Below are 21,968 nucleotides of genomic sequence, written 5' to 3'. Positions count from 1 at the left end.
ATTAGTTCAGAAAATTCAAACCTTTGTATAATACCCTTTTATTCTTAGTAAGGGCCTCGACTGGAAAATAAATTCACTGGTACTACAAGGAACAGTTGTCTCCCTCCAGTGAGAAAACAGATGGTTGGTTGTAAGCAGAGCAAAGTTTACATAAATGCTTGTTAAAGGAAAGAAACCCATTAAGAGTCCAGTATTCTATGATTACATTTGTATTTTATACAAAAATCATGAATGTATTTATAGAAGGGAGAGGAGGTATTGCATTAATCAAGTAAAATGTGTTTAGAAGTTCTGTTGAAGGTTAATATGTATCTCCTAGTGAGCCAGAGCAGGACACGTTAAGCTTCGTAAACTGATCGTTGATTAGACTGACGTCAGTGAAAATACAATTAGTCTTATATATTCCTGGACATATGGAACGGATGTTGCAAAATAGCCAGGAATTAATTTCCTTGATTGCTTTCTTTTTCTCTGGTTTTATTGTGAGGCTCATGCTTTGACTGTAAAGCTCTGGAAGTTTAAGGTGGCCAAGGCTTGAGAATGTGCATGGGAGTTGCTGTGCTGTTCTGCAGCTGAGATGGAGGTTTAAAGAGCAGAATAGGAAGAGAAAAACCATGCTTATTGCTGAAGGTGCGAGAGAGTGCTTGCAGTCAATCTGAGGTAGTCAATTTGCCAGGAAGGCATCACTGAAGAACTAATCTGGACTTGAGCCTAGTGCACTGTTCCTGGACCTCTCGTGGGTCTGCTCTCTTTCAGATGTCCACAGTGAGCTCTGACTCCCGTCATCCTAGTCCTCTGCCTTAGAAGAGCTTTTTAAAGTGCGTGGCTGTTTTTCATTTCATTCCTGGCTTGTGCTGAGCAAGGTCTTGTTCTGTCAGGAGATATATTAAGCTACTTAAAATAGACAGGACAAATGCTTTTGGCAGAAACACAGGTTTGTGGGAGATTTTTGCCTTGCGGAGGTGCATTTCCCAACTGTGAAGCAGCTGTGCCCAGAGAGATCAGATACAGGTGATCATGTTGTTTACTATTTCAGTAATTACCTGTACCATACCACCCTTTGTGGTGTGCCCGCTTCTTTCTCACATATCTAAATCCCTGCCTTGGGTTGCAGGGTGATGCAAGGATTCAGTTTACTACTGACAGCCCTGGTCCCTTGCATAGCTTTTGTGGATATTGCCTGTAGTGACTACATAAGGATAATTGATCGACGGTTTAGTGTGTTTTGATGAGGGTTTTTAAATTAAGTGGGCATATGTGGCTTGCTGTCAAAAGTTGGGGCACGCTCCTCTGACTAGTGCAGTAACTCATGTCCAAAGAGGCTAGAGGTGAGTCTGAGCACGGGCAGCATCGTGGGCTGGTGTGGGTAAGACACACCGTCAGCTGGCCAGGGCCAGCCCAGCTACACAATTACAGGTGCCTTGACTGGCCCATCCTCTTTCACGAGTCCGCACTAAGGTTCAGACCCGCGGGAGCTGCCACAACTCACATCAAGAGCGACGCTTTAGCATGTCTGCCCTCAACCTTTCACAGTCACCTGCAAGACTCAACAATCCATTTTTGGAAATCAAGGACAAATGCAGACACCAAACAAATCCCCACTGACCTGTTGAAGAACTCTTTTTCTAATAAGGTTATAATCCATACCAATTCTTTGCTAGCTCTCCACAGCATCCTGAATCAGGATTTGCGTTAGTAGAAATTGTAAGTTGTTCTGGCAACGTTATAACTTGAACACAGATATACGATTATATTCAGGGCTGGGCAGAAGAGCACAACAATAATTTTCAGGAATTTGCTTAGATACAGGTTCAGCTATCTTTAAATACAATGTAAAAGTAACTAAAGAATCCACTGATAAATTTGCATACAAATATCCTATTTCTTTAAGCCATGAAAGGACTAAGATTAAGTATGTAACAAATTAAACTCTACCTCTAGGGAGGCAGAAACCTCTAGTGTGCATCCTGTGTAGTCTGTCCATCTAATATTTTTTTTTATAAATGTATTCATTACCATATTTCATTAACAACAGACCTCTCATAGTTTGGGTTTTAGGACTGTTAAAAGGCTGGCAGTAGGCATTAGTTGAGTCATTTGTGTAGAAGAGTGCTAATAAATTATGCTGGGCTTCCTATATCAATTTAAACAACATAGCCTTTAAGGTTCAATGCTTAGTGTCATAATAATCAAAGTTGAAATTATATATAAAGTCTGATTAAAATATTTTACACGGCTTTCTATTATATGATCTCTATAATATGCAGTCTGTAATATGCTAGGCTGAGCCTGCCTGGATCATTCTTTGACTTCTCATGTGTAATATGGAAAAATAAGCAACAAGAATTGCAGACTCTACCTTGCCTTCTGAAGATTAAAGAACATAAAAACTTAATTGCTGCTTCTGATCTGACTAATGCTCTCTCTAATCCATTGCTGTGTTTCAGGTAGCAGCCAGAAACATACGCTATGAGAACCTACACAGGGAAATAAGAAAGAACAACTTGTGCAGGGACAACATTTTCTTTTATTCTCCTATTATGTTAAGGTTGGACAATAACCTGAAGCAGGAAGGCTTATGTTTTGTTTTTGAGATGCTTTGTAGTACAGCTAAGCACTGGCATTTCCTGAATAAACAGCTCATCCTTTTCTGTATTCCTCCAGCCTTTTGGCTTGAGCAGTATAATGTCTGATAGTGAGTTTCACTGGTGAAAGGGGTAGAGGATTCCCTTTTAATCCAGCTTTAATATTTCCCTTCAGACTGTTATGATTCACTGGGTGAGAAGATAGTTAAGTGTGGCTGGGTTTCCTTCCTTGGACCACACATTAATTTTTGCATCACTAACACATCTGCAGCTTGTCCCCCAGCATTGGAGAGCTGAAACATTTTCATTAGCATGAGGCAGAAGGCTTACACAGCAGGAAAAAAAAAAAAAAAAAGAGGAGATATGTACCCTGACAGCCAGGGTTCTCCTGCTCCTCCTTTCCTAGGAGCTCAAGAGGCTGACTGAGGTGTGCTCTGCTGCAGCTCCTGGGCCCTTTGTGCCCTGAGGGGGGAAGGTGACCGAACCATTGCCATGAGATCTGTAAAGAAACTTGGGCACGTAGGGGGGACACCACGTTCCTTCTCATGTTTGCCTGCTCTCTGCAGCAGACGGGCAGCTGTAAAACCTTTATTGCTAAAATTGCCTTCTTGTTTCCTCTTTAATCAGACCTCAGAAAAAAAAAATATAATTTGCCTAACGGAGAAAGAAAGAACAGATAGAGAAATCTGCCTATATGGGGTAATAGAGCATAAACCTTAACTCATCATCAATGTTAACAGAGAAATTTGGGAAAGGTGCCCCAGACAGTGCAAATCTACCCCAAACTATTGAGTCAAACCATGCACTTGGTATTTTTTTTTTTCCTTTTGTAGGGCTCTTGTGTCGTCTTGATGATCAAAAGTACTCTGGCTTTTATTAATATCTTCTATGCTAAAAGAAAAAAGCAAGAGAAATGCAGAGAACATGCCAAGTGGGAAAGCAAAGGTAGATGAGGAAAATGAAGGATGTTGATTTATCTTAACTATACATTTCCCATTCATTCTTACTTTTTCTCATAGTAATACTGAATTCAAATACCCAAGTGCTTTAAAATATTCTGTTGTTAGCTTAATTTCAAGGAGCAAAAATAGTTTAAGTCTGGGGGCTTATTTCTATAGTTTCTGTAGAGAACAATCACATAGAGTCATAAACCTACCTTGAGATTTTTGAAGGGAGATGGGGCATATTGGGGGCTTTGCTTGAGACTTTCTTCAGTTTTATTAAAAACATTTAGGATTTCTTACTAGTAAAATTAATGTCTTTGGTGATTTGCTTCAATAATATCTTTGTAGAGGACAACAAACTAAACCCTGCCAGTTTTGTGGGATATTAAAATTATGCTAGAATAGAGTGTATGAGTTCAAAACTTGGATGAGGTTTAGGAGCCTTGGTCAGCAACATTCCGACATGGCTCACCATTCAAAGTCCTCAGAGAAATCTGCTGTTATTCACTGCTCAGTCACAACAATTTTTGTTTAGAAACATCATCTCCTCTTTCATCTGGTAGTTCATACTGTGTCGGGTACAGGACTATAGAGTAAACTATGGTGATGTTTTGGTAACTAGCTGCCCACATCAATCCCAGTATTATAATTCACTAATATGGATTACAGAAAATTGGGGGATTTTCATTAAATCTATTTTTTCAGTATTTTCTAGATCATAGAAACAAAGTTTATCTTTGTATTTTACCATTTTTCTCCCCTTATATAAAAGTATTGGGTTTTTATACCTACATATTAGTGGGGTGTTGACTGTCATTAAACCAGCTCTCTGGAACTGTAGAGTCCCTGACAGGGAGCACAGGTGGTGAATTAGTTCTCCACCAACACAGAGGTTTAAGGACTGTGCTTCAGTGGATTTCTCTTGACTTCAGTGAGGCTGAAAACAGACCCAGAATTAAAAGTGTACATACATCTTTCACTGCATAGACAGCATCCAGACTGTTATACGCATGGATTCGGTTATAAATTGAACCTTCAATATAAATAAAGCTAGGGGGTTTTCCTTACTTCTTCCTATAAATGTAAGGATCTCTCTTCACTGCATTAGGAAGTCTTGGGAGAACTGGAATAGAATATTTGTAGAGGAGACCATGTGGACTTCAATAGAAACATCCATGTATCTTTATTGTAGTCTATTGAGTTAAAATAAGTTTAGGATTTCCTTTTCTGACTCCTTTATCAGAGCAACTTTATTTCAACCCTTAATTGTAAACTGGAGGAAGGCTGGGAAGAATCAAGCCATTTTAACTTCTGACAATTCTTTTAGTATTTAAGGACAACCGTGTAAGTTAATGGCTTGATCATTTCTCTGTCTGCTTGAGTTAGGAATCAGCAAATGATTTGTGTTAATGGCATGCTCTTATGAGCTACTGGAACTAAGTTAATTTTAGATAAACTGGGATATATACCATGCAGCTGCACTTCTGTGAAGGATCTGAAATTATAGTGGTACTCATTTTCTCATCACCTGTTGATGCAGTAGTTCCTGACACCTTCCCTCCCCTGCATTTTGTCTCTGTGGGTCTCCACATTTCACTGCTGATCTCTGGAACGAATGACATGGAAAAGAAGACAACTCACTCATCAGTGGCAGAGATCTGAATTTTGAGTGCATTATATAGTTTATAAACGTTGGATGCTGTCTGTGGAAGATATGAGGTTGCTTCCTTGCATCCTTAATGCTGCATATTCCCTCCAGCAGAGCTGCCTCACATCATACATAAACTGCTGGGATTTTATCACAGCATAGATGGAAGCAGCAGCAGTGTCTGGTGGTGCTGGTCCCAGCCTCAGCATGTGCTGCCTTTCACCCTCGTGCCTGCACGCACCTTCTCTCACACAATTGTTGCTGTACAGACTATCTTCTACTCAAATCTGAAATTGTGTTTTTTAAGCCCAGAGCAGGAAATCCAAGTAATGCTCCAATATGTGCACAAGCTGTCTCCTCCATAATATTTCCTGTTTTCCCCTTTTCATTATACGTTCTGGGGTCTCTACAAAGCAGAGTTATTTTCCTCCTCTACATTGATGAGGAGGCGGTTGTATTCCATCTGGTTGCCAGAGAAGCAAGATTTGGGGATTTTAAAAATTATTATTATTTTATTTCTGTATCAGGATAACAGGACAGTTGGGAATTTCTAGGACTTTCTGTGGACTTATTTGTCCGGCCTCTTGTTAGGGTCCTCTGGGCAACACCCTGTAGGGGCTGAGCCCAGGTGCAGGACTGGGGGCTGATAATGGGGCCCATCAACAGCCCCCAACATGGCAGGTGATGAACCAGGGCCAGGGGCCATCTAGGATCAAAAGGGGATGAGACCAGGGACACAACTGGTAACTAGCAACAACGTGGGTCCAGGAAGCATGGCTGGAGACCGGCACTCCCGTGGTGCCACTGGGGCAGGGACCGATGATCCCAGACTGAGCTGAAATGGGGTCCTGGGCCAAGGCGAGGGGTGTGAGAAGGCTCAAGGTGGGGCTGAGCAGGGCCAGGAAGGCCAATTAATGCCCCCAGGGCTCCTCTCCTGTAACTTTGGCTAGCACTATGGCCGCAACCAACAGCAGGACCCAGTGGCCACAGTTCTGACTTGACAGTGCAAAATCTTGTATTTTATTCTTACTGCTGAACACCATCGTGCTGCACGTTCCTCAACTTGTTTCTGTTTCTACATCCATAAAAGGGGATGACATGTCTCATTGGGAAGGTATAGGGCTTAGTTGCTTACTGAAACTCTGCATAATGAAAATGCTTTCTAAGCATTGTTAATTAGTTATTACATATTTGTTGCTGAAGGAATGTAAAACATCTTGAAGGAAATCTTGGCCCTGTCAAGAGAGCATAAAAATCTACTTTGCTTTTCCTAGAGCAGAGATTTCCACTCTCATACCAACTGCATATATCAACAGGGAATCACTTTATGCTCTTGTCCTTGATTATGTGTCCTTGGAAGATGCTACATCAGTAAGTTTTTAAGCACATTAAATTTATGCATTAAAGCATTTTTCAAAATTCAATGGTCACATCACTTTCAAAGCAAAAGAAAAACCCTAACAAATACAGTACACCCAACTGTGCACATATTTCTTCTCAGAGAAAGAGGGTGAGCAAATAAACACATGGTGTATTTCACTTGCACTGCTGACAGCATAGTTGGAAGGTGCTCAGAGGTCATTATGAGGATCATAAGAGAAAAACCTGATAGAACAGAAAAGTGATGCACTAAAGAGCATTAGAGAGATTCCTACTGACTACAGAGAGATCAGGCAAACACAATCTGTGTCTTATACAGAGACTTAAAGGCAATGCTGACAAACACGTAATCTGAATCTGGACGTATCTGTATGGAGAAAGTAGAGTGCCTAGGTCAGTATTTTATGAATCTTCCTGACTATATCTGTACAAAAGATTAAACTTGTATGCCTTTAAAATAGCAATACTGTATACATTTATAGTTTCTGATTGCTTGGTTATTTTGAGTACTCTTCTTAAGTAACATATTTATTACTGGCATATGTCCCCTAATTATCCAAAAAGGAGTATAAAGCAAGAACTTGATTGAAATATAAAGTTATACGTAATGTTAAAAATTAGTAGGGTTTCTAGAATGTAACTTTGAATCTTGACAGTCATTTGGTCTGTCTTCAAAGCCAAGACAAGACCATCTATGGCTACAGCATTCCCAACACAAAGCTGTATTGCTGTACTATGAAAAAATACAGTAATGAAGATCTCTAACCCCCTCCAGACAATCTCTTCTGCTGTATGATTGTTCATATTGTTCAGCAAGCTGCCTAACCTAAATTTCCGTTTGCTGTAATTTGAATCTGTTACTTTACTCATCTCCCAACGGATCTGGCGAAAAGTCTATTGCCTTCTTCTTTTTCTCGCCTTTCTGAGTCATGTTCCGTTTATTCACTGTCATACCCGGACTCCTTTCTGAGGAACAGTTACCTACTCAGTTAATTCTTCTCTTGTTCTTCTGCAGGGTGTCACAAATGTGATGTTCTATGCTTGTTGGTACTGAATTGTGCTCTATTGTCTGAATTCTGCTGTAGTTGATCCAAATTTTTATAATCTTATCTCCTAAAGTGCTTACAGCTTGTCATTGTCTGCAACTTAAAGAAAGGTACAAGTCACAGGTGACTTGAACTACCAAGTCTTTCAACAATACCGGAAAACCCTAATCATACCTCCTGTGTTGGCTGTGAATCCTTGATGATTATTCTTTCATTACAACTACCCAGCTGGCTATGCGATCACCTTCCTGCATTTTCAGCCAAACTGGGTTTTCCTAGCTCATTTATGAGAATCTCATAATGTCAAAAGGCTTGCTGGTATTCAAAGAGATGATATCTACTCGTTCACAAGGCCTCTTAGCCTGTCAGAGAAGGAAAGTAAGATGAATTAATTAAGGTTTGTCCTTGACAAACCCATGGTGATTGTTGGTTATGACCATATAAGTTTGAAGTCCTAATGGAGAGACTGCTTGATTGTCTGTTCTTGGGTTTACTTTATTCTTAAATCTCACAATCTAGCTAGAAATTCTTTACATGGCCTTCCTGCTTTGAAAAGGCATAAACTGTGCTTGTTCTTTTCCCATGTTGTGAACTCAATCTATTCTCAACAGTTTTTCATAAATTACTGCTAACAGATCTGGTATCAGTTAAACTTGATGGAATTTGCCTATCAAAACTAGTTTATCTTAACCAAGAAATTGTCTAACCTGTTATGTTTCATAATAGCCTGTGTTCCTACACCTTTTTGTTGCTGTTAGTAACATGTGATCAGATTAGGATGACTTTGAAATGAGAACCAAAGCATCTTTTCCAGCGTACTCAATTATCAGCTTTCTTCTCTCCATTTTCCTGTTCATCAGTTATCTTCCTAGTTCTGTAGAATAATCTTTTAGCCAGGCTGCATTTTTTCATGCTGAACAATCTCCTTTGCTGCAATTAGCCCTCTTCACTTCAAAGTGATATTAGCATTTTGATCAGATTTGTTTTAAAATATAGCTCTTGGCTACCTCTGTGTTCCTCTCATAGCTGATACTTGACAATCCGCTCCTACTGAATCACTTGATACTATGTTCTTAATTCACTTATTGCATTTCATAGCCAAGGCCTCAGTGTATGTGAATGTCCCTCTGTGTCATATGACACAGGAACATGTACATCAAACATTGGGTTCGCACTGCCACCTACTTCAGTCCCCCCAAGGCCTCTGATTTAACAGTTTATGTGAATCAGCTCTTAAAATTCAGCCTCTTCCAGCATATCAGTTCCTATTTGATCACCTAGCAATTTCACAGGGCCTGTCTCTAATTCCAGCTCTGCCATGCTAATAATCCTTGACTCATGTAATAATCTCAAAATTATTGTTTTTAATTGATTTTAGTTTTTGTAACATAACAAACGGAAGTGGATGTGCTAGCATATTTTATAATCTGAAAGAGCAGTGGTAACTTCTCTGATTGTGGGGGAGAGAGTCAAAATGAAAAGGGATAATCCAGGTTTTGTTTCATTTTCCTGCCACCACCTGGGGAAGAAATAGGTCCTGTTTACACAAACCTAGAGAAACTAACTGCAGTGTTAGTTAAATACTACAGTTGTGCAGCTGGAAAACAGCCTCTGCTGTAGTTGGCATGGACTGTGGTGGGTGTATGCTGCCCAGAGGTTTTTCACAGATTACTTTCACAGCCTAACCGTTTTCCCTTTTTCCTCTCTGTAGATTATCAATTCAGTGGTATTGCTGATTCTGCTGAGCGCCCTGACTGATCCTGACCAGTACCACCTAACCAGTGCTGAATTAGGGGGTGAATTTGAATTTATGGATGATGCCAGTAAGTACAAACTGCCTGAATACTATCACTCATTGCTCCAGTATTTGTGTAACTGTCCTATCATTTCAGTAATTACTGTCCTTTAATTATTTCTTCACCTTGGTATCTTAATGATGCATTTTTATTGTGAAAGGTGTATTCATGGCACAGTTCAAACTGGTTACCCAGTAGTAACCTTATCTGCTACTTATTAGTAGTCCATCTGCTCTGCTGTGTCCTGGCTTGGCAGAGACAGAGACAACCCTTGACATGGAGATGTTATCTCTGAGCATGATGCTGAAAGCCTGAGGGGGATTTTTGCAAGACAATGGGAGATACAGAGTCTATGCACCTCCCAGCACCAGTCCCATAGCGCCTACACATGCATAAGAACCCATACTGCTATTTATGTAACTGGTTGAAGGTGTTCATTCATGTTGTACATATTTACGCAACCCCCATGTACACGTGGCATGACTTGCACAAACCTGTTGTAATAGATGCAAGTATAAATATTGACTGTATATTCATAGGCGTATTAACAATAACCCAGGGCTGCTTCCTTCTCTCGCCAAAGGGCATCACAGAAAATCTTCAGTACAGTTTCAGGGTGAACTAGGCCATTAATGTCTCCTGTAAAAAACCTTCTGTCCTTTGCAAATATTTCTTTCTTCCATGACTGTTTCAGATCATTTGGTGATATTTGGTTTGTTGATTTGCTTTAACCATTTAATTTGTATCTAGAAAAGTTTCCCTCCAATGTGATTTTGATAAAAATGTCTCTTTATTTTAATTTCTGCTTGCAAGATTGCTATGTGTAACACTTATCACAGTAATCTGAAACAAGGTCACTTGCTAGTTACACTGGTGTCATGCTGCTCCATCCACAGCAAAAGACTCTAGGTCATTTCCTCATTCCTGATGAAGTCAATAAAAATATCAGTAGGAAAAGGAATAGCTCCACACGTGAGAAAAATAATTGCACCCATGGTGTGTCAAAGCTGCTAGGTACCGGTTAAGAGATACTTATTTTCACAAAGTCTTCAGTGCAGATATGCCTTGAGGGTTTACATTTAATTAATAATAAGGGAAAAGTCCTACTTTATTGTGTCTTCATTGAAAAACCATCTACAACTTCCAACTTAAAATCTTTTTATATAACTGGATTAAAGAAAGTAAGGACCGTAGTACATACAGATGGGCTCCTAGCTGATTCTGACATATTAAAACTGACTGCCTTGTCCTAATTCTCAGAGATTAACCTTGGTAATGACTGACTGTCAGTGTGGTTTTATATAGCCGACATCAGAGGCCTGACAGTGCCCAAGGCTTTAAAATAGTAATTCTGTTTTGTAATGCAATAGCTGTCAGATCAAGTACATTTGGGATTTCCATCTCCACTTGAAAATTGTATTTTCTATACTTTTTTTATTGAGGCTTCTGAAGTGAACCCTGCAAGACTGTAAAAGGATGGCTTGTGGGCCAAGCAAACTCATTTCCATTCAGTAAAGGGAACATTTCACAGGCAGTTAAATTACGAATGAACATTTGAATTAATGTCTCCTTTTATGCTTTGACTCCCTCCAGTTTAATGCCTTACTGAGTAAAGGCAGCTGAATCAAGCTACTAGCTTTTATAGTTACTGGAAATAGCTGGCAGGAGATTTTTTTTTTTCTTTTTTCATTTAAGTATGACTATATTTGTTCAAATCTGAGGAAATGTTTTCTTATGACATAAAACATCGGACATATGTACCATGTGTATGAAATACAGGAAGATACATCAGTTTTTATGCTAATGAAGGTCTCAAAGTTGTTATCTATATGTACTTGCATTGACAAAGAATAATGATGGAAATCCTAGTAGCCGTTATTCTCGTTACTATTTTTGATGTTCCTATCAATAGCAAACAAACAAAAAAAAAATGCAGACACAAAGTTTGCATGTAAAGTTGTCACTCCCTTTCCCTTCCTCCTCAGACAGGCTTCTTCATAAAAGATCTGAAAATATCAGCAGGATATAAACTTTTCAGCTGAGTCACAGTAGTGGCATTATGGCTACTCTGAAGTTAGTGACAGATTTACCTTAACTTCCAAGAAACCAGGATTCCCCCAGTATTTGTATTTATATTATTTCTGGTTGTGCTCAGGTCTCATTTGTGGAGAATTCTCAATTTTCTGTTCCAGCACTGGGAAAATTCCTGCCCCGTGCAGAGCCAGAGCCAGTCTAGTGCAAATTGCTTGAAAATGCCAGTGCAGCACCAGTTCTTCTGTGAATGGCTGCTCAGCTATAATTTCAGGATTTAGTGTGGTTCCCAGGGTGTTATCAGAGGCTCCAAAATGCCTGTTTGATTAAGCAGAGAAAGGATTTACCTGAGCACTTAGCAAAAACTGTAGGTTATAGCTTTTCCCTTCTATTCTACAAAAGGAAACAAGGGGGAAAAAGTCTGCCAAGACTTGCCATGTGGCAGATGGAGGTATTGGAAGACACCAGTGTGTGTGGTTTGGCTGGCTCTCTGAGACGTACATCTGGGAGCCGGGGAAAATGATGGGCTTCCTCCTGTGCTGGATATTCAGCTGATCCCATTTAGTCTCATCTTTCCTTTTATTATTTCCTTAGGGCCTGAGGGAGTTTATGAACTAGAAGCTGGACTAGGGAAAATTAGAAGTGCGAGCTGCCCAATGTAATAGTGATGCTGTTAAAAGACTAATAATCTCTGGCCAGGAGATGGGAAAGCCCTATAAATCATTTTGACTTCCCAGAGGGTTTCATCTGAACCTCTTGCTCAGCTTTTCCAGATACACAGATCATGATCCTGACATGTCAACAGCCCAAACAAGCAGTGGATGTTGCTCAGTTTTATTCACTGCCTTTACAGTGTCACAGATGTGTATGACACTTCATCAGCGATATGACAACAAGGACTGAAATCCTATGTGTAACCTATAGAAACTGAGGGGAACTTTGACACTGACGTCAGCAACTCAGGCCAAAATCTGTGTGTCCCTGCACTGGGATGGGCAGATGAGAGAGGTCTCTGGGCAGGGCAGGAGAATGTGATGGCCTCTCTGCTGAACATGACAAGCATCCAGGGCTTAAAAAGAATAATTAAAATATATTAAAAAAAAAAAAAAAAAAAGAAAAAAAAAAAAAAAAGAAGAAGAAACCTACAGACAGCAGGCTTGGATTTCTGTTGGGAGGTAAATGGAAGTTCTGGAGTAGGTACCCTTCCTGCCCCAATCCATCAACACCACTCATGTAGCATGAGCCCCGTGTCACAGGGAGGGAGGAAGAAACTAGATTCCTGCCCCAGCATAGCATATTCAGGGCTGCATCTACCCCTCTAGCCCTATCCTCTGGAGTAAATGAGTTGGGCTCAAAGGTGCAGAAAACTCTTTCCTTTTTACTGGTCTCCTCCCTTTGCCAGAGAGAAAATGCCAACACCGCATGGGTTGTGACCTAGGAGGCTGCATGGCAGCTGGCAGCAGCGGCATCGAGCTTGCACAAAGAACCTGGAGGAGAGAGTGAGGCAGTAATCCTTAGCTGGCAGTAAGGAGACCAGGTTGCTGGGTAAATGAGGTTAGGAGGGTGGGCAAAACTGCCTGAGGATTGCAGGCTGCTGATCCAGCAGCTTTCTGGCCCCTGCTGTCAGAGCTGTGAGCCAGCAATTAACTCCAGGGCTGGGGCAGGTGATGAGCTGGAGGATTTGAGGTGTCCTCCACTCCATGCAGGTTCTGGCTCAGGGACTGGCCTTACTGGATCCTCCTCCCTGTCCCTGCAGCACCCGCCACCAGCCTCCTCTGCAAGAGGAGAGGGGAAGGCAAGGAAATGCTTGTGAGATGGGTCTGAGGGAGCTCCAGCTGCAGAGCTTGCCATGCATGCCAGCACCCCATGGCAGGAGCTCTGCCCTGCCCCAGCAGCATCTTCTCCCCAACATATCAGGAAGGTATGATCTCACCGCAAGGTATAAGAGACAAAAAAAAAAAACAAAAAAAAAAAAAATTGGTTTCTTTAAAACCAAGCAGAATACTCAAAAATCTGTCTAGGACAATAAGTGTATAATCACTGCAGTGGTCCAAGTACATCCCTTCTAGCAATGAATGCCACAGAAAGTATATCGTGGCTGGAAAAAAAAATCACACAGCCCTCTTAGCTTCTCATTTAATGTGCTACGTATCTAGTTTCATTCTGATTAATTGAAGCCGACACAGCTCAAAAAACCCAATGAGGCCTTAAATGAGAAAGAACCAGCTTGAGCCAACTAGGACTTGGCACAGCTAGAGTGATAGCGGAGACGGGGAGCATCAGTGTGTCAGACCGAGCTTCAATGTCAAGTTTACTGCAGTTTGTTAGGCTCTGGCTCTGAACCGGTACAGCCTTGGTCATGAGCAAAGCGAGGCCCTGTGACTGCTGCATCTGCTGCAAATGATAATGACAGCAGCTTTTCCTTGGATACAGTGAGTAGGTGACTGGGATTAGGAACGGGCAGAATAAATACATGAACAGTGCCTTCAAACTGATAGTTAAAAGAAAAATATTGATCCAAGAGCCTCTTTTACAAGAGGTTTCAACTGAGGTTAGTGGCTACAGGCAGCCATTTCTACTTCTCCCTTTTTCTTTCTTTACCTCGATTGTACCTGGTCTATTCAAAACCATTTTGATTTCACAGGATGTATGTGAGCAGCCAGAGTAAATGACCACACAGTTAAGAGCGTCTGAAGAGGTTGCATTACCTTTTATTAGTACCGGTTTGTTTTGTGGGTGCTTCTTCCTCTTGAGGGCAGAATTCAGATCACCTCTAGCAGGCAGAGCACAGCCTTACAGCTCCTGAAAACCTGGAGACTGGTCATGGTAATGCATCTCAGATGCCTGTGCTGGCTGTCTGGATTCCCTACCTAGTCAAAGTGGAGAACGAGGTGCCTCTGAAGAGCAATTTGGGATGCACTGAGATGTCATCCCCTCCTGAATTATGATCAGGGATCCCAGCTGCCTCCTGATGGTATTTCCAAGCACCCACAAGCCGATCTCCAAAAAACCACCAGGTAGGAAGCGGTGAGTCCAGGGTTGCAGCTAACCTTAGCACTGAGTGCTGATGCCACTCCTGTGTGGGATTTACTTATTTTGATAAGACAAAGATTCAAGCATTTGCACAGTGAGTAAGGACATCTGGACTCCAGGACCTCATCAGATTACAGTGGTTTAAATGTGCTCCTCCAATGGTTTAAATGTGCCCGGGAAAGGGGCCCCATACATTAAATTATGAAGTAGCCTGAAACAGGGCTTCTTCTGCTGCATTTGAGGCCCTATGCAATCACAATGACAAAATTTGGGGGCAAGAGAGAGAGCAAGAGTCCTGAAACCCAGGACACAGGCAGTATCCTGGAAAAGAGGAGGCCTGAGTTCCTAAATTCTTAATCCTGCCATTGATAGGCATGGTACCCAAGGAATCTGTAGCCCAAGGTACATAAGCACCCTCTGGAGATACCCTCACCAGCCAGCGACAGTGTCCTCTTGCTCCTTTTTCCACCAGCTTCACAAGCCTCAGGTTCCTCTCTGAATCGAAGACCTGCAGAAATAGGGATGAGTGCCAAGCAGGAGCTCTGTGCTAGTGCAAGGTTTGTGTTCCCTCAGGTGGAGGAGGATCAAGGACTGGGTTCTTTGTCTTCTACATGTGTGATTGTACTGGTAGGCTGGAAAAAATGACAAACAAGACTTAGTGTCTGTCCTTCCTCTTCAGCCGTAACCTGGGTGAACCTGCACTGCTGCCTGGTGGTGGTAGGTGAGACCTGTCCACGTTTACCTACCACAGTTTTCAGGGACTTCGCTGCAGGCCCCAGGGCATCTACCCAGAACCTCATTTTGATGCAGCCAGGGAGGTGAAGGGAGGGACTGTCCCATGCTGTGGGATGCTCCTCATCATGTGCTGGAGATAGATGTTGTGTCATCTCTGTGATCAAATGGAGGCACCTTCACAATTTGAATGCCTCCAAAGTCAAGCGGTGATGGGTAGGGAACAGCCTGAACACATCACATATTTGGATGTCTCAAGTCCACCAAATGTCTCATTAAGACAGGTAATTTAAATGCACCTGTTAACAGCAATGTGAACAACAGGTACCGACAGAGGTGGGATCTCTAAAGTCATATCCTATATACCTCATATCCTTTCTCCTCTTTGTGCACTAGCTTAGCCTTGGAAAAGTAGTTGCAATGTTCAGTTGTACTCCTAAACTCACTATAGAATCAGATTCAGAAATACCCTGACTACAGCCTGTAATGATATCAAAGGAGGTATATACAAAAAGACCAAACATGTTATTTTTTTCCCCCAGGAGCTTCTTCCAGCTGTTCCTGGCTTAGGAACTTCTTAAATCTAATGAAAAGTTAATTGAAAGCTGAGTAGCAATAGAAGAAAAAGATAGGAGTCCTGTAATTACTCCAATCAAAACCTTAAAGAATATTTCCCGTCCTTTGCTACTTCACCTTTCATGACATTTATACATTTTCATTAATGAACTGTATATCTCTGTAGTATTCTTGGTTGAAATGAAAATTTCCAAGATGCTATTTCTGCTTTAAGTTGCCTCTACTTGCCAGTTTTGCTTTTAAAAATTCATTTCTCCTTTTCCAGAGCTTTTAGAGATATGCGAGCAATGGTATGCAGCAGCTATTAGTGCAAAACCAATATGTAGTGCAGAAAAGCAGACACTTTCTGACTACAGACGTCATCATCACTGGCAAAATAGTTTTCTTGTCAAGACTGCTCCTGATTTTTTTAAATCCTCAGAAAAATTAAACCGTTCACTGCATCTCCACAGCCTCATAGAGGCTGCAGAGGCTTGCACAGTGTAATCACTGTTTGTGCTTCGCATATTTAGGAAGTTTCCCACAAGAGCCAGAGATTTCCTTCAGCAATAGCTGAATCATGCACCTGACCCCATCTCCACCCATTTCCCACCCTGCCCTTTGAGATGCTCTGCACATGGTAGATGGCGAAATAATTGAAGCAAGCTCTGAATTTATCTGCAAATATTTTGATGTTTCTCTTCCAGATATGTGCATTGCCACAGCGATTTCTCTTCTCATGATTCTGATCTGTGCAATGGCTACATATGGCGCATATAAGGTAATTCATTCTATTCAATGATGACATGAATAAAGTGAGCTATGTAAGTCTGCACAAACAAAATTAAGAAAATTACTTTGCAACAACTCTTTGTTTAGTTGTTTAGCTGAAAACTGAGGCGGGGCAGGGAGATGGGGGGAGTCAAGAGGCAGCAGAACTGATTGCTTAAATCAGTGGCATCCCAGGGCCCTGTGCTGCTGACAGGAAGACTGCTCAGCTGTGTTGACTGCAGTTTCAAACATGAGTAAGCTCTGGGCAAACTGAATTCAGAGAACTGAATCTTGTACCTACCAATGTTATGGAATTTTTTCCCGTTCACCTCCCAAGCCTGTAGTTTGTCCTAATATTAATCCTATTAATTAAGGGGGAAAAGTATCATGTGGTTTCTAAATGTCCTAGTATAATGAATTGTAGGACTTAGACCACACCTATTACTGCAGTTCAGCAGCCAGACAGATTTGGCCAACCCTTTTGGCTTATTGTCATGTTTCTTTTAGCTGATTGAACACGGCATTGTGTCAAATATTCCATAGATTTTAGTGCAGAAAGACATATATCCATCTATTTTAACTTGTGGCCGATTAATTTTTATTTTACTTCCTTTTTAGCAACATGCAGCTTGGATCATCCCTTTCTTCTGTTACCAGATCTTTGACTTTGCTCTCAACACACTGGTTGCCATCAGTGTACTCGTCTATCCCAGCACAATTCAGGACTACCTCCGCCAGCTGGTAAATCATTTGATGTTCACAAGCTTTTGGGGGCTTTGGGGGGAAAAAAAAAAAAATGAAAGGTGCACTGTTTGTCCGTTTCCCATTGTCTTCCTATGCAGTCCTTGAAAAGTCCTCTCAGTCCTTGCTAGTCTGTATTCAGCATTTCAAGGTTGCATTGCTAACTTAGTGTAATATTGTGCAGAGCTCTGGAGTTTTGCAGTGTCATGGAAGCTCTCAGCACCCCTTCATTTAGAATGAGACTCATATTGCAAGGCATAGATAATAAGTAATTGCTTTTGTATTCAGATTTATTGTGCTCATATCCAGTGGCTTATTTTTGGTGCTATTTCAAGGATGTTTTGATGTTCCTTTTAATTTATTTGGTGGCTTTAACACAGAGTTCATTAGGCAGAAATTTGATTCAATGTAGGTTTGGTTTTGCTAGAAAATATTTTTGGATTCTGTCTTAAGAACAATTAGAAGATCCTTTTTTGCCATGATCTACTTTGGCCAAATATCTATAGCCAGGATTGTGTAAGCTTACAAGATATGATTGCAACCACCAAAAGTAAAGAAAAGAGTCCACCAGCCTCTGTCTCATCACAGGACCACGTGCCATGTCTGTGAGAGTTTGGGTGGAGTTGCAGAGCTCTGGAGAAGCCAACACTGCAGCTGTCTGAAAATCTGACTTGAGAACCTGAATACAGATTAGTTTGGCTGTGAACTTTGTTATGTGGATGGAAAACTAGCTAGGGCAGTATAAATAACAGGTAATGAGAAACAGCAGGCAGATAAGCAGCCACACAAATCTGCAGGAAGAGGCAATGTGTCAAGACAGCAGGAGCTGGGATGCATCAGGGGCCTGTTATCCTTCACTTTATTTAACACCTGCCTGCATTCACAGCTGATGGTACGCTGGAAGAGAAGCAGAGGAATAATTCAAAAGGTTCTCAGAGATATGAATGGAAAAGAACAAATTACAGCCATAGCTTGGCAAGTGCTTGAAGCTGGCACTGCCACTGGCTGGAGCCCTCCTGCCCATCCTTCGCCTGCAGTCCCTCGCTCCTGCACCAGTGACAGTTCTGCTTTTGCAGCAGCACAAGCGTCTGTGTGGCTGCAGGAACCCCCCCACCCCTTCCCAGAGCATGACTCGTAACCAGGTTTTACTCAGTCTTGGACACTGCGTGAGAACACAAAGGGGACAGGAGCAGGCTGGAATCTGCATATCAAAAAGCCTCTGCTCTTCTGCTGAAGACCTGGTGCCACACTGGGAGCTGACTCACTAGAAGGGCAAAGAGCAGCTGATTCTCTCAAAATGTCTGCTAAAACATGTTGTGGTTTGAGCCTGATCGGCAGCCAACCACCCCACAGCAGATCACGTACCCTTCCCGCTACCCCCTCCCCCCCAACCTAGGAATGGGGGAGGGAATTGGAGGGGTAAAGGGAGACTCGCAGGTTGAGATAGGAACAGTTTAATAATGGTAATAAAACGAGAACAATGACAGTAATAGAAAATATAAACAGGCAATGCACAGTGTAATTGCTCACCACCCACTGACCAACACCCAGCCCGTTCCCGGCTGGCGATCCCAAAATACCAAGATCCCACAATCGCAATCCCAGAAGCAAGAGAGAGCGAGAGCCCCTTCCCGACCACCCCTCCTCTATATAGTGAGCATGACGTTCCATGAAATGGAATATTTCATTGGCCAGTTTGGGTCTGGTGCTGTGGCCGTGCTCCCTCCCTGCTTCTTGCGCATGGGCAGGACATGGGGAGTTGGAGAGTCCTTGGAGTCTCAGTAGCAGCTGAAAACGTCAGTGTGCTATCAGCATTCTCCTCATACCAAACCCAATGCAAAATCCAAAGCACAGCACTATTCTAGTTCCCAAAAAGGAATATTAACTCTATTTCAGCCCAAACCAGGACAAACATCATTGTCATTCCTGAAGATAAAAAAATAGTAGGCCCTTCCATAGCAGAATTACAAGGAGCAGGCCTTGGAAGGTACTGGAAATGGTGCAGCAGAGCACTTTGTGAGCCATGTTGCTGTTCTGGAGTGTTAAAATCTCTGGTTGCACATATCTTTGTCTTGCTGTTGTAAATCATTTTCCAGACTGGTAATGAAATGCCACAAGACTTCATGAGTGCTAAACTGTCAGTGCTCAAAAGGGCAAGGGGGATTTCCAAGATAATTATAGGCTGATTAGCCTGACATTGCTACCAAGCAGAATAATAACAGGAGGGCTGAAAGGAGAGTCAATTGATAAAAGATTAGACCAGAGGAGTATGATTAACGACTGCCCACAGTTTCACGGAAAATCAGTCCTGCAGGCAAACTCATTTTCTTTCACTGACAAGATTACTGGCTTTGTCAATAAAGATGGGCAGAGGCATAATAGACTTTCATGAGATGTTTGACTTCCCAGCATGATGCTTGGAGCAACAATAAAGCACTAGATCAATAAAGGATGCATCAAATGGATTAGGAGAGGTTAGCTGGCAGACTGCAAAGGGTCATGGTCAAGCCAACCATCTGCCAATGAGTTTCTATTTTGGGTAGAGGAAGGTCTCCAGGAATCAGCTGTAGATTCACTCTCTTCCTTACTTCCATTAATAACCCTGGTACCCAAGATGCCATTCACAAAGGCTAACGTCAGCCTTAGGAGAGCTTTCCCAGGCTCACTGTCTAGAGGGATCTAGCGGGAGGTTGTGAGCAGGAGCGTAATCTAGCTGTTCAGTGTCATCCTTTGAAAGTCCCTATCCCTGCATTGCCCAAAGTGAGCACATCTCTGCATTGCCCAGAGGCAGTACTTGTGACTTTTTCCAGCAAAATCACCTCTAATAAAATCCATGGCTGACACAGAGATTAATGAAGAAGTACATAACACTAAGAATGGAGCCATTAATCAGAGTGAGCTAGACTGACAGAACCTGAGTTCAGTCATTAATGTGAGCTACATTGCTAAATGCAAATAAATGTAAAAACATGAGGAATACCGATGAGCATACAGTATGGCAACTGTACCTGGGATGCAGTGACCCTGTAAGCGGTTTAGGGAACCAAGTGCCAAAACAAGAGTTTTTTGCTGTTTGCAAAAACTGCTCATGGGATTTGTGGTCAGAAAAATCCATCAATGAATAGTAATGGAGAAGAGCCTTCCCTTCTCAGTTGGTGACACAGGTTTCATCTGTCTATTTACGGTGACTGGTTGTAAAGAACAATGCTTAGAAGTCAGAGAACATGCAGAAAAGTTCCTCCAAAAACTATATAAAATCTGGATACGTTGTAGTATGATGAGAGACAATCAGCTTTTCTTGCTTCATTTACTGAGAAAGGAGACCAAGAGGTGATATCGTTAGAGTTTTCCTGTGCAGAATACTGAGGTATTAACAGGCTGTTTAAATTAGATGTGAGACATAATGATAATGAGTAGCTAAAAGCTAGTCCAAATTAAGTTCATTTAGAAACAGAATCATTTCTATTTTATTATTCACAGTGGAGATTAGTGATTGGCAAAAACTACCAAGAGCTGTGATGAATTTTGTACAGTTAATGTCAACAGCTCAGCAAAGTTTTGAAGCTGGTTTGAAGCTGGTCTGCACCTGCTTTGAAGCTGTTTATGCCTTCTGTGTCTTAGCTGTGGTCCCAAGCACAAGTGGCTCAGCAGGAACCCCTCATACCCTCACCTGGAAGGGCCACATCAGTTAGTGAAAGGTTGCTGCATTTGGTTCAGCGCAAATGCACTCTGTCTGAGGGGGCAAAAGCAAAAGGGAGAGGTGAAGATCACATCCACTAGTATCAGGTACTCAAACACACAATGAGATGAAATAAAAAACAATCTTTTCAAATTTTTAGCAATAATGCCATCAATGAAGTGTCGGCACTCAAATATTGTTAAACAGGCTTGTAACCATGGACTTGTTTCCCTACCTTTTAATATTACTCATGGTAGATAGGTTTGTGATCTCAAACACCACATTTAGAACAAGACAGCGGTTAATACCCTTGTCCCTGTAGTTGAGACCTGAGTCATGCCAGTTGGGTGTGATCCCTCCTGATGATTTATAAATCAGCCCTAGAATCATCTTGTCCTCACCCCTTTTCCAGAGGTCTGCCAAGGCAGGCAGAAAGCAAGGGTTGTGTTTCTTCCTGGCATTCTTACAGTTTTTGTTCCTCCAAAACTGCTTTGAGTTTGTGGAGTGATATTTTAGGAAGCAGAGCTCCATAAGGGAAATGAAAAATCCCAATCGTTCTTCAAATCCATTACTGACTATCTGGAAGAAGGTGTGCATTAGGCAATGGAATATATTTGAAAGCCTCAGAAGAGTGTTTTTTTTCTTGCTCTAAGGTAAAACCCCCATGTTTTTAACCATTTCTGCTTCTGTATGCTAATATCTGGAATAGATTTCAGTCTATCAGTGATGAGTTCAAAGCTACTGTGAAACTTTACATGTACTTTTAGCAAGATAATAAATGCATATCTAGGCAGAGCCCTAGCTGAAAATGTTGCGATTGTAAAATACAGAACATTGTGTTCACAGGGTGTTTGGTAATGTCAGCCTATACTGGCTGCTTCTTTCGGAGGCACAAGTTTCTTTGGAAAGTTTTTGTTGCTCTTTAATACCCTGTTGCACTCAGGTGCGCCACTTAATTCCCAAAAATTGCAAGAGCATCTCAGCATGAAGGGTCATGTGAAATAAGTAGATACTACAAATCTAGCAT

The 21,968-nt window shown here is 41.7% G+C and overlaps 1 protein-coding gene across 1 annotated transcript in view; it reads left to right on the top strand.

The window, feature by feature from the left end:
• The window catches only part of LAPTM4B (lysosomal protein transmembrane 4 beta), a 62,466-nt gene that overhangs the window by 7,390 nt on the left and 33,108 nt on the right, over positions 1-21,968 (top strand). Inside the window, exons 2-4 of the mRNA XM_042786108.1 lie at positions 9,315-9,426; positions 16,458-16,531; positions 17,140-17,262. Coding sequence (XP_042642042.1) covers positions 9,315-9,426; positions 16,458-16,531; positions 17,140-17,262 — 309 coding nt within the window. The remainder of the gene's footprint in view (positions 1-9,314; positions 9,427-16,457; positions 16,532-17,139; positions 17,263-21,968) is intronic.

This window comes from Tyto alba, unplaced genomic scaffold (genome assembly GCF_018691265.1).
Source record: "Tyto alba isolate M040663 unplaced genomic scaffold, T.alba_DEE_v4.0 Super-Scaffold_9, whole genome shotgun sequence".
Classification (NCBI taxonomy): domain Eukaryota; kingdom Metazoa; phylum Chordata; class Aves; order Strigiformes; family Tytonidae; genus Tyto; species Tyto alba.
The sequence above is the reverse complement of the archived record's forward strand: the minus strand, read 5'-3'. Positions and strand labels throughout refer to the sequence as shown.